The 13361-nt window shown below is 40.0% G+C and overlaps 1 protein-coding gene across 2 annotated transcripts; it reads left to right on the top strand.

Moving 5' to 3' along the window:
* The first annotated feature begins 3255 nt into the window (after positions 1-3255).
* Positions 3256-12848, top strand: LOC123997241 (receptor expression-enhancing protein 6-like). 2 transcript variants are annotated; one of them, XM_046301401.1, is made up of 7 exons: positions 3256-3535; positions 4889-4982; positions 5121-5259; positions 5657-5825; positions 8531-8676; positions 11232-11275; positions 12009-12848. In XM_046301401.1, exons 1-6 carry the CDS (start codon positions 3403-3405, stop codon positions 11271-11273), a joined length of 723 nt encoding a protein of 240 aa, XP_046157357.1. In that variant the 5' UTR covers positions 3256-3402; the 3' UTR covers positions 11274-11275; positions 12009-12848. The 2 variants fall into 2 exon arrangements, with proteins under 2 accessions (XP_046157357.1, XP_046157356.1); XM_046301400.1 differs by having other exon boundaries at positions 11229-11275.
* Positions 12849-13361: the final 513 nt, after the last annotated feature.

The raw sequence follows: 13361 nt of genomic DNA, 5'->3' as shown, positions 1-13361 counted from the left end.
CTGATCTGCACGGGATCGACTATGTTTAGAATATCCAGCCAAGCAAACTAAACATGTTTTTCCCCAATCAAATTCAAATGTGAACTACTGAGCCATGTCTTACCTCTAAGCAGAGCAGACCCACGGTAACCCCCCCCCCCCTCCATTAAGAAGAGGTTCTGTCTCCCCCACCACACAACCTTATCCAGGCAGCCAGCGGTGTACACGCTCGCCCCCCCCCCCCCTGTCGAACTCCGCTCCATACTCTGGGCCTCATAGCCACACATGGTGTTGAACACTGTGGAAATACCGTGGATATAACATTCGTGAGCATGACTGTTGGGTGTGCAGGATTTTGTTCCGGCCTGGCTCTAAAACCCCTGATTCTGATACAAAGCCAACTCATGAATTATAGTGAATAAACATTTCCAGGTTTAGATTGAGTTGCTTCACTGCAGTTCTGTCATTCTGTTCTATGATAGTAGGTTGTGCTAAATTGCTCTTGGATTCTGCTAATACAGGAAGTATTTCAGCAGTCCGCTGTCCACTGTTCTGTCAGTATGCAGTGCGTAGTGTTGTGGTCTATTTCTTCTCATTTCATTTTCATAGCAAAGGTTGTTCCCAAAGGTCATTTATATACTGTCATTCTTTAGTAATTAGTACATTATTAATGATTCATGTGATGCACCTCTCCCCATTTAATGATCATGTTATAATATAGTCATATTTTCATTTAGCAGATTCTTTCATCCGAACACACCAATACACTCTGTATATGAGGCCCATAACGAAATCAAATCCACAATTCTAGTAATTATATTTATATGGCCAGCACCATGCTCCAACCAACTGAACCAGTGTAATTAACCTGTTTTAGAACAAAGTCAATAACATGTTCATCCCGATTGCCTTTTCATCAACTTTTCAGTCCTCTCCAAAACCTGAAAGAACACCAGAAAACATCTCAGTGATCTCTGATACCTACAAGCAAATTCGTTTAATTTTGGTGAAACTTTTATTCTAAAATGGTGGCATGCAGAGAATTAAATTCTGCTTTGGCTTTGCAGGGGATGCAATTCTCAGCAAAATACCGGCTTTCAGGGTCCTAACATTACCTTGTCAGTGAATAGGAAACCAAGCCCTGCAGCTGCAATCTGCAGGAGGATTGCCAGCCAATATCCCTAAAACCTGACAAAAGAAATTATATTTCAACCTTGTAGTAGGCTAGGACAGTTGCAAGACATGATGGATGGTATTACTTACTTTCTGCAATCACCATAAAGACAACTACAGTGTTGAGATAATTACAGGTACTACTATTTACCATAATCTATCTATGGCTTTCCAATATACAGAAAGCAATATTGTACGTATGGCTAAGTCACAGTGATATTGTAAACAATGGTAACAAGCAAGGAGCTCAGCTACTGTCTTCAGTAGGCAGCTTCGATTGTGTCATGCCCTGACCTTGGAGATCCTTTTTATTGTCTATTTTGATTAGGTCAGGGTGTGATAAGGGTGGGTAGTCTAGTTTTTTTTTCATTTCTATGTTGGCCTGGTATGGTTCCCAAGCAGCTGTCTATAGTTGTCTCTGATTGGGGATCATATTTAGGCAGCCTTTTTTCCCACTGTTTTTTTTTGTGGGATCTTGTTTTTGTGTAGCTGCCTGTGAGCAGCCCAGAACGCCCCGTTTCATTTTCTTCTGTATTGTTGTTGGTGAGTTTCATATTTCTTAAACATGTGGAACTCTAAGTACGCTGTGCCTTGGTCCATTCAGATGAACCCCGACAGATTGTGCAATGATCCAAAACAGCCACAGAAGGTGAGTCTAAACATTGAGGCAATGATGATCAGCAAGATTGCTGGGTCAGTCGTCAGTGTCCACATCTTTGGCAAAGCACACACACCTAATTAATAGTCGCCCATCATTGAGTTTATTTTGCCATTGAAAATATACATTTCACTACCTATTATTTAGATTGATGCCTGACTTTTCTCTTTGGCAACCTTGGCATAGATTCCTACTGCTATAAGAACAGCACTGGATGCCTGGGAAAAGGAATGTTAAAATCATTGTCATATGTACAGCATGCAGTTATGTTTACAAACTTGTATTACAGTATGTCCATTATAACCCCGCTAGGGTCATGTGACTGATGAATGTAATCATTTAGAATAGCCAATCATTTTGAATTCCGTGTAGGTGGGCTGTCATTCACAGAATACTCAATGAACACATCAGGCTTGTTGTTATATTTTGTCATTATATGTTAATGCAGTGGTCACCAACCGGCCGATCGCGATCGACTGGTAGATGTTCAAGACATTCCTTGTGGATCATCATACATTTCTGTACAAAAACCAATGATAAAAGCCTGCACTCCTTTTTTTGTATTTGTGTTGAGCTCTTGACACTAAGTGCACTTGATTCAGAAGCCCTACGCACCGGGTAAGTGTTCCCTTTTTTAACCATTTCACTTATCTGAAATCTGAAATGACAAACTCCTCCTACCCAGCCGACCGGGAGATATGTGGCTAAACCGAGTGCGCATACTGCCCTGGCCAATCGGATAGCTCAAATCACCGTGCCTACTGTGCTTTCAAGACCCCGGCCAAAGCAAAGTTTGATACTAGTCTGTGTAAAACCATTTAAAGTTGCCATTAGGCACTGGCATTTATTTGATTAACAAGGCAAGTTCAATGACAGCCTACTTGTAAAGCCCCCCGGCCAAACCCTCCCCTAACTGACCTGTATTCCTCCTATTTGTTTCCTAACCCGGACGACGCTGGGCCAATTGTGTGCCGCCCTATGGGACTGCCTATCACGGCCGGTTGTAACACAGCCCGGGATCGAACCTGGGTCTGTAGTTACGCCTCTGGTAGATCGCTGCGCTACTCGGAGGCGTAAGTGTACCGTCCCCTAAACGTAACAATTTGTGTGAATGCAAAACTGACCTTAGATCATTGTCTAAGGGCAACTTCATTACACTCCTGGAGGGATCACTAAGAATGCGCGTACACTGACACCTGCTGGGTATCCTAATACATTCCACACAGCAACACATTCCCTTTAGAAATATAGACAAATTATAGGCACACACCCATATAGGCTGTTTTACCTATTGAAATTAATACAGTGTAGCAGACCTGTTGGAATTTGGCACTGTACAACTTCAGATAATTATAATATGTATTCCTATTGGTTTCCTTCTAGCCAGTCATGATCCTTGACCATTCTCTCTCCACCGCCAAATGACGCACAGAGGGACTCTCCAGCAAAGCGGATTAAGGAGACGAAACCTGTCCCGTCAGCTGATTTGAACTGCACGAGGACTCAGATTTCCGCAGGAAAAATATAGTTTATTTATATGGTTATTTTTAGAATTTAACCTTAAGAAACTCCGAACTCTGTAACCCGTCACCATGGGTATCTCAGAAGTACTTAACAAACTTCGAGATCGCGCAGATAAATTTCTAAATGAGAAAAACATGGTTACAGATTTCCTTGGAAAACTGGAGGAGAAAACGGGAATCAAGAAAAAAATTATTGCCCTAGGTATGTAATTTTTGTGTCGCCTACTCGGAGGACAAATTTGTTGCCATGTTAATTTGATGTAGATGTTTACATGCCATTATGTCAAAGATGGATTCCTGTAGGCTATTGATTCATTGGAAGCCTACATTCGTCGAATGCGCAGCACACTTGTAGTCCTTGCTGTGAACACGAACTGCAGCCAATTGGAAGGCCTATAAGTAGGTTATGCTATGGCGCACAGTTTGGTATTGACCAACAGTTGTGTTTCTTTAGACGCACACTCTTCAGATGTACCTCTACCTACATTGTATACATTATAAATATTAGATCTACCTAATAATATTGTAATGAAAGATTATTTCCATTAGATTTTTAGGAACATACATATTTGAATGGTGCAGTATTATAATTGAAAAGACTACAGCTATTACTGTATGTAAACAAAAAACAACCCAACTTCCTTCAGATACTTCACTGTCACAAATCCATCCACAGTGCCATGTCTTGGTGGTTTCAGACTGTCCGTTATGTTGAATAATTCATTGTCACCCTCCAGAGGACTTTGGCAAGGCATGGGCCAGGAGTGCGTCCATGCCAGTGGGTTTCACTTACTGTAATACTGTTCCATGTCACATGTTGGTATTAGCCCTAGACAGCACCACCATAGAGAGCCATGTGCCCTTGTGCCATGGGTTCAGTTGTGATGATGTAATTACCCGTGCCTGGTGCCCAATGATACCCACATACTTCCATGAACCCACAATTTCTTCCAGCAAATTCTCAATACTGCTTTATTCGACGAGGAATGAATAGCTACAAGCATGCACGAGACTAGAGAGTCGTCTCTGGGTGTAGAGCTTAACAAGGAATCAACAATGCCATAGAACTGTAGTCACCTGTAGACCTAAATATGAGAGTAGGCCGATGTAAGTATATCATCACTGGCAAACACATTATTTTGTAGATTGGACTATTCTCAAGTTCTAATTTCTTAAATGTTTCTTCTGCAGCAGTTACCAGACATTCTCTCATTCTCTCTCTCTCTCTCTCTCTCTCTCTCTCTCTCTCTCTCTCTCTCTCTCTCTCTCTCTCTCTCTCTCTCTCTCTCTCTCTCTCTCTCTCTTTTAAAAAAAAATGTATTTCCCAGGAATTATGAAATCAGTTTTGTGTTGCTATCAAGACAATTATGCAATTTGCATGACATTCTAAAGTTCTGTAAATCCTTCACTATCAGTCAATAGCAGCATTTGAGACTCCTCTCACAATTTCCCTAAGACTACGTACATTCTCATGAAGTAGCAGTTCACTGCTTGATTAGCATCTTTGTGCAGTATAACGCTTGACCCCTCGTCATGTGTCTTGTGTTATCGACAGGTGCAGTGTCTCTGACGGGACTGTATTTGGTATACGGCTATGGCGCCTCCCTCCTCTGTAACATGATTGGATTTGTGTATCCTGCATATTACTCGTAAGAACGGTAGCAAACTAGCTTTAAAGTTACATGTTTTAAGCTAGACCGTTTATGTGTTGCCATTTTGTGTTATGTAGTATCTTACCTCAATTAGGGCTATGTAATGTCGGGTACTGTTTCCACTCTTCCATGTAGAATCAAAGCCATCGAGAGCACAAACAAAGAAGATGACACAAAATGGCTGACCTATTGGGTCGTCTACGGAATCTTCAGTTTGGCGGAATTCTTCTCTGACATCTTCCTCTACTGGTTTCCTTTCTACTATGCTTTCAAGGTAAGGTGATAATCAGATGTGTATCACACAGACGGACTGTGTGCCTTACATTCTAAGCAAACTGAAAACTGCTTCAACTCACTCATTGTGACCAACCACTGACCTTACAGTTACAATGTAATTCAAAATCACTATAGGCTACGGAATATAGCCGCATATAACACTTAATAAGCAATTAACAAGCTATTATAAGCTTGCTATACATAAACCTTCATAAGTACATGTCAATACATCTGTGGTATGCTGTGAAATACCTGTGATCAAACACCTGTATTTATGCTTTATTTTGGCTCATGGAGGTGTCATGCTTTGCTTATGGGGTTACGGCAGTACTGTATGTGCTGCCCTTCAACATGTGTCAATCATGTTCTTGTTTTTTTCGCACCCTCTTTGCCAGTGCCTGTTCTTGTTGTGGTGCATGGCCCCCGTCACGTGGAACGGCTCTCAGATTCTGTACAACCGGGTGGTGCGGCCCTTCTTCCTCAAGCACGAGGCCACCGTGGACAGCATGGTCAATGACCTCAGCGGGAAGGCCATGAATGCAGCCGAGTCCGTCACCAGAGAAGGTACAGAGGCCCCTGAGGGCCCAGTCCAGAAACAGCTAGCTCCTAGCCCCAATGCATTTCATGTACACCTTAAAGTGAAGTATTATCTTATTTTTGACTTCCCTAGGGTGTTGTCATTTCCTCCAAACTGTTTTAAAATATGTTAGTAGGTTATTTACCAGTGTCCAAAATCTTCTTGTAAGCATGTTTGGAGAATACAGTGCATTCGGAAAGTATTCAAACCCCTTCCCCTTTTCCACATTTTGTTACATCCCACCCTTATTCTAAAATTGATTAAATAAATAAAAATCCTAATCAATCTACACACAATACCCTATAATGACAAATTGAAAACATGTTTTTGGAAATTGTCATTTTTTTGCAAATTATCATTTATTTTTATATTTTACATAAATACCTTATTTACATAAGTATTCAGACTTGAAATTAAACTCAGGTGCATCCTGTTTTCATTGATCATCCTTGAGATGTTTCTACAACTTGTTTGGAGTACACCTGTGGTAAATTCAATTGATTGGACATGATTTAGAAAGCCACACGCCAGTCTATATAAGTTCTCACAGCTGACAGTGCATGTCAGATCAAAAACCAAGCCATGAGGTCGAAGGAATTGTCCGTAGAGCTCCGAGACAGGATTGTGTTGAGGCACAGCTCTGGGGAAGGATACCAAAAAATGTCTGCAGCATTGAAGGGTCCCTAAGAACACAGTGGCCTCCATCATTCTTAAATGGAAGAAGTTTGCAATCACCAAGACTCTTCCTAGAGCTGGCCACCCGGCCAAACTGAGCACTTGGGCGAGAACAGCCTTGGTCAGGGAGGTGACCAAGAACCAAATGTTTATTCTGACAGAACTCCAGAGTTCCTCTGTGGAGATGGGAGAACCTTCCAGAAGGACAGCCATTTCTGCAGCACTCCACTAATCAGGCCTTCATGGTAGAGTGGTTAGACAGAAGCCACTCCTCAGTAAAAGGCACATGACAGCCCACTTGGAGTTTGCCAAAAGGCACCTAAAGAACTTTCAGACCATGAGAAACAAGATTCTCTTGTCTGACGAAACCAAGATTGAACTCCAGGCACCATCCCTACAGTGAAGCGTGCTAGTGGCAGCATCATTCTGTGGGGATGTTTTTCAGCGGCAGGGAGTGGGAGATTAGTCAGGATCGAGGGAAAGATTAATGGAGCAAAGTACAGAGAGATGCTTAATGCTTAGCGTCATACCCAAGAAGACTCGAGGCTGTAATCGCTGCAAAAGGTGCTTCAACAAAGTACTGAGTAAAGGGTCTGAACACTTATGGTAAATGTGATATTTCAGTTTCTTATTTTTAATACATTTGCAAACATTCCTAAAAATCTGTTTTTGCTTTGTCATTATGATGTATTTATTGTGTGTAGATGAGGGGAAAAAAACTATTGTATACATTTTTGAATAAAACTAACGTAACAAATGTGGAAGAATTCAAATGGTCTGAATACTTTTCAAATGCACTGTAGCAATCGATGGCAGTGGAAACGGATTATATGATTTTGCGGTCAGTACATTCAAAAGCCTGCCCAATAAATGTTGTACCTGATTTAGCTACATAGCGGATTTCCCCCTGAAGTCCCTAAATGGCTTGGTATTTCACAGTATAAATCCTATTAGAGAGCTGTGTGTAACACTGCACCCATATAGATGCGGTAAAGAGGTCAATGGAGTGCAGGCCGTGGGGGATAGAAGAAGGACGCCGTGTTGGTGCAGATTCAGCCAATCTGATCTAACAAAGTGGATATTGGTCAAATCTGTCATGATTGATGTATTGTAACAGGCACACAATGCGATTACTAAAGTTCGATTAGGATATATTTCTCTGTTTTCGCTGCATACCATTTTAGAAGTTGTCCCTTTTCAGGTTTAGAAGAAGTGACTGCTAAATGCTAACGCCTGTTCGTATAAGCTGGTAGCATAGCTAGCCTACAGATATGGGTGGTGGTATTCAGTCATTTTTAAACAAATGCAGTTGATTGGTGACGATGACATGGACATGTATTGGGGTTGACATCCACACAAACAATATTCTCAGATTTTTACCTCAACGTAGTGTGAAATGTACATATAATCAATAGCCTAAATGTAGGCTAATTTTGCTGGGGGCAATGAGGATATTCAGGATCTTTCCCCCACACGTTTCCATGTCATTTCCATTGTTTTGGTTGAGTTCCTTTGAACTCTTTACTGCAACTATTGAGAAAACAATGAGCATATATTTAATGTGCTGTTGGCTATGAGGTCACACCAGTGATGGATTTCATAAGCTGGCAAATGGTCCAGCAGGGATTAATGATGTCAACTGAGGTCATAGACAGCTTATAAAAGGTAGACAGAAAGATGGCAGGAACCAGGTCAGCTGATATAGAGGTAGCTATTTTCAACCTGTGAAAGAATGCATACTTACTGTGAAAATAATGCAAAGTATACAGAATAAACAAATTAGCCTAAATATTGCTATCCATTTAAGTTTCAGGAAAAACTGAGATACACTTTTGTGTGTATCTGTTTGTGTGTGTGTACATGCATGTGTGTTTCAGCCTTGATTGTTTGTATACATCCTTTCCAACTGCTTTTGCAATTTCATGTGCACAGATCGCTTACTTGTTTCTGAAGCAACCTTCATATACCTTTGTTTGCATGGGGCCTGTCTCTTTCTCTCTTTCCTGTCTGCCCTCAGTCCTTCAATCACTGGTGAAAAACAAGACTATAGTACCACAAGCATCAGGGGCCAAAGGCTTACCCAGCACATCAGGGGCCAAAGGCTTACCCAGCACATCAGATGCATCAGGGGCCAAAGCCTTACTCAGCACATCAGAATCAGCTGTATGTAAAACAAACTCTTTATTTCTGTAACAAACTCTTTATCACTTGATTTCCTTTGCCATTAGTTAGTGCCTAACACTGCTCCAGCTAATATAGTCTCACTATTAGCTTGTTTGCATGTTAGCTGTGTGTTGTTTCCCTAGAGTATGTGTTGTCTATATAGTGCCTTCCGAAATTATTCATACCCCTTGACTTATTCCACATTTTGTTGTGTAACAGCCTGAATTAAAAATGGATTAAATAGATTTTTCTTTCTAACCCATCTACACACACCCCATAATGACAAAGTGAAGACATGTTTTTAGAAATGTTTGCAAATGTATAGAAAATTAAATACAGCGATATCTCATTTAATATACATTTAACATGTTAAACATTTAACAGAGTGACTTACAAAAGCAATTAGGGTTAAGTGCCTTGCTCAAGGGCACTTCGACAGATGTTTTACCTAGTCGGCTCAGGAATTTGAATCAGTGACCTTTTGTTTACTGGTCCAAAGCTCTTAACCTCAAGGCTACCTGCCGCCCCAATTCTTTATAGAAGCACCGTTGGCAGCGATTACAGCTGTGAGTCTTTCTGGGTATGTCTCCATAGCAGCGGGAAGATGTTTGGGAGTGCTGCACTTTTTTTTAACCTGTGCTACAGACACCTATATCAGTCTGCTAACACAGGACTAGTAAAGGCCCAGAGCACTACTAATATATATATATATATATATATTTGTATTCTTTTTATTCCTTTTATAAAAGTATTTTTCAGGGGGTGCTGCAAAAACAACTTGGATGAGTAGGTGTGTCCAAACTTTTGACTGGTACTGCATGTCTCTAAGAGCTTTCCATACCTGGATTTTGCAACATTTGCTCATTATTCTTTTTTAAAAATCATTCAAGCTCTGTCAAATTGGTTGTTGACCATTGCTAAACAACCATTTTCAGGTCTTGCCGTAGATTTTCACATAGATTTAAGTCAAAACTGTAACTCGGCCACTCAGAAACATTCATTGATTTCAAATTATTTGATTCCCTGTCTTATTGGTAAGAAACTCCAGTGTAGATTTGGCCTTGTGTTTTAGGTTATTGTCCTTTCCTTTCCCAGTGTCTGTTGGAAAGCAGACTGAACCAGGTTGTCCTCTAGGATATTGCCACAACTATGCTTGAAAATATGGAGAGTGCCCCAAACATAATACTTTGTATTCAGGACAAACAGTTAATTGCCTTGTTGCAAACAGGATACATGCTTTTGAATATTTTTATTCTGTACAGGCTTCCTTCTTTTCACTCTGACAATTAGGTTAGTATTGTGGAAGAACTACAATGTTGTTGATCCATCCTCATGGGGAAATCCCTGAGCTGTTTCCTTCTTCTCCGGCAACTGAGTTAGGAAGGACGCCCGTATCTTTGTTATGACTGGGTGTATTGATACACCATCCAAAGTGTAATTAATAACTTCTAAGGGATATTCAACAAAGGGGTTGAATACTAATTGACTCAAGAAATTTCAGCTTTTAATTTTTTCTTATTTGTAAACATTTTGAGAAATATAATTCCACTTTGACATTATGGGGTATTGTGTGTAGGCCAGTGATGACAAAATATAAATTTAATCCATTTTAAATTCAGGCTGTAACACAACATGTGGAACAAGTCAAGAGGTGTGAATCATTTCCGAAGGCACTGTAAACCCCTGTTGTAGCCTCTAAGAAACCACTCCTTCATTCTAGTAGCCAGTATCAACTCTTCGTTTTAATATCTCATTTGATTTCTATTATTTGTCAGAAATAATTAAATGGTTTAATTGAACAACAGAAGACGACAACACAGTGTGATTGAAAGTGCCAACACTATTGAAATGCATGTCATCAAAATAGAATACAGATATGTATTTTATGGAGCATGTGTCAAGCCTCTAGTCCACACCGTAGACCACTATTTTCTCTCCTCTGGCTGGTAAATGTTGTTGGTGGGATCATTCCTAAACTGATACTCTGTACAGTCATGTGGAAGTTAGTGGGTGCTAACTAACTAATCCCACTCCACTGCAATTTGTAGACAATGGATACTGATAAAGCTGCCATTAGTTATTTTTCACGTAGTCACTTTCTGCAAGCTTGGAATCTGAGTCTATTGTTTAATTTTGGGAGTGTCTTGTTGGAGGAAATGCAGTAGAAAGCACAGCCTCAACACAAAATAAGCTTTCAAAAGGTTTTGTCAGAGATTTTAGCACAGCAACAGATGGCAAAGTCTGTTTTCTCAAGAATGAAAACGAGGATATAAGTCAGCAAATCCGACTTGTGAGAAGAACACATGGCTGGATTAAAGATTCTGCTAGGCTTCCCTCCTCAGGTTTAAAAACAAATCAAGGCCCACTACAGCAGGCATTACCTGAACTGTGAAAAGAGGTAGTCGACCATCAGTCAATTAGCCAATATTTCAATGATTCTAAATGTATGCTTCCCGCTGCTTTGTGCTTCCCTTTCGTAATATGGTTGTGAAGCTCTTTTGAAAGTAATTATTCCTCACTGTCTTGTCTGTTCCTATTCCATGTCTATTCAGAAGATTATCAGTGAGTTGATCTACACTGAACCCACTGTAGACTAATGGTAAGTGTCACACAGTGTGTGTATACAGTATCACTCACTGTATTCACCCGGTCAACCACAAGGTTTTGTGGGCAGTGGCTGAATCTGGTGGCACAGATTGCTATTTGCATTAACCAAGTGCTCTAACCTCCTAAAGGAATAGTTAATTACTAAAGTTTGTCAGATTGTTTTAGACTTCCAGATTCGTCTCGCGTCGTATGAGTCCATGCCCCATACCATTTGTTGTGTAGATCCAGCTATGCCGTTTTCCCAAATGAATGAGAAAGATATGGGCACCATCTACTTCCTGTACACTCTCCTCCATATGTATTTGGACAGGGACGCAAGCGTTGTACATTTCTTCAAGAATCAATGGGAACATATTCATTTATAAGTCCAAAAATGTATGTAGCAACTGCTGATTGCCTCTTTATGTGAATTTGTCCAAATACGTATGACTTCCTCAACTGGGGAGTCATGTGAAACATTTGATCTCAAATCCAAAATGGTGGAGTATAGAACCAAATTTGAAACGGTATCTTCACTGTCCAAAAACATATGAAGGGGAGTGTATACTGTGCCCATATTTATTTCATTTGCCTATATTTCATGTCATTTTGACATAACTACTTTGAGTGTCTTACATTTTATTTGGTGAACTATGAGCAACTACGAGTGAAATATGAGCAACTATGAGTGAAATATGAGCAACTATGAGTGAACTTTGAGCAAGTGTATTTCATTATCTTTACAGACCAACAGGTAGAGGCATCCCACCAAGACAAGTCTCAGTGATGGTACTGATGACAGCAAACCAAACCATGCCAGATTCACAGGAAAGACTTCGGGTTTCCATGTTGAATTGCAAACTGCTGAACCACTAATACTTATGATTGGAAAACAATGACACAAGTCTGACAGAGATTGGGATACCATTACACAGACAGATAACGGGACAGGAAAAAAACATAACCAAGGTAAAATTCTGCTTTATATCGACAAAAACCATTGCAACTGAAAAACACTTCACATCCGCAAGGTTGTGGGTGGTTAGTTGAATGGTATGCAATGTCTGATATTTTGACCTTCTCATCACCTGATTAGAGTAACTGAATTTAAACTGGTCTTTGGTTTACAATCAATGCAGTGTCCTTGTCTGCAGGAGTGTGTGGGCTCAATGCTTCAACAATAGCCCACAGTGTTCTGGTCTTGGACTTCATTGCTTTAGTTTTCACCGTTGTTCTTTGTTTATTTTTGGACATGTTTTTTCTCTTTGTGTCTTGTAACAGTTTTGTATAGTCGGATCTAGGCCATATGAAAATGAAATTGACACTTACCTCTACTGTAAGTTAGAAATGCATTGGGTCTTGGAATCCTAGTGATATTGTCCAATGGTAAATACTAGTACTGTGTATTTAACCAATCATTTAAGTTGAAGGAGAAAGGGTAATAAATGGTACGTCTTGAGTTAGGCAATTAAGTTATTTCAAAAACAGTCCTTTATTCCTTTTATTATACATGTACATATGTTGTACTCTCAAAAGGACGTTAAGTAAGTTGTACCTTGTGTATCAATAAAAGTGTCCTCTTCTTATTCAGTGTATTGCTTGTCATTATGATGATCACTGATTCTTTGGCATGGATCATAGGAACTAATGCTGCATTCAAAGCAACTGGGAACTCGGAAAAATACGAGACAAATCATGACGTCAGTGATCTTCCGGTCAATGAGTCAGAGCTCTAAAAATAATTGTGTGAATTGTTTGCTGTTAAAGACTGTGTGATAACCTCTATATGCAATATTCCAGTCAAGGGAAAAGTAACATACCTTGGGATTACCATATCGAAGGATCAACAACGAGTATTATTTTCTGAATGTATCTACACACTTACTTATACAGCCCAGTCCCTATATCTTGACAACAAAATAGCTAAAGCGGTTGACCAGGTGCTTTTCAACTTCACCTGGAAAAATCGTACACATATTAGGAAATCTGTCGTTATGAACTCGTATGAATATGGTGGTCTCATTTTTAAAAATATTTTCCTACTTTGAATAATACTTAAGATAAATTGGGCTAAACATTTTTTAAAGAATCCAACTTCA

Source organism: Oncorhynchus gorbuscha, linkage group LG15, assembly GCF_021184085.1.
Source record: "Oncorhynchus gorbuscha isolate QuinsamMale2020 ecotype Even-year linkage group LG15, OgorEven_v1.0, whole genome shotgun sequence".
NCBI classification, from domain to species: Eukaryota; Metazoa; Chordata; class Actinopteri; order Salmoniformes; family Salmonidae; genus Oncorhynchus; species Oncorhynchus gorbuscha.
This window is presented reverse-complemented; position numbering and strand designations above follow the sequence as displayed.

What these genes read in the sequence shown, in the direction of transcription:
- LOC123997241 (XM_046301400.1), top strand. Translation starts at nt 3,403, where the DNA reads ATGGGTATCTCAGAAGTACTTAACAAACTTCGAGATCGCGCAGATAAA. An exon ending in GAAAAAAATTATTGCCCTAG is followed by an intron (nt 3,536 to 4,888) that starts GTATGTAATTTT and finishes TGTTATCGACAG; the next exon opens with GTGCAGTGTCTCTGACGGGA. An exon ending in GTGTATCCTGCATATTACTC is followed by an intron (nt 4,983 to 5,120) that starts GTAAGAACGGTA and finishes TCTTCCATGTAG; the next exon opens with AATCAAAGCCATCGAGAGCA.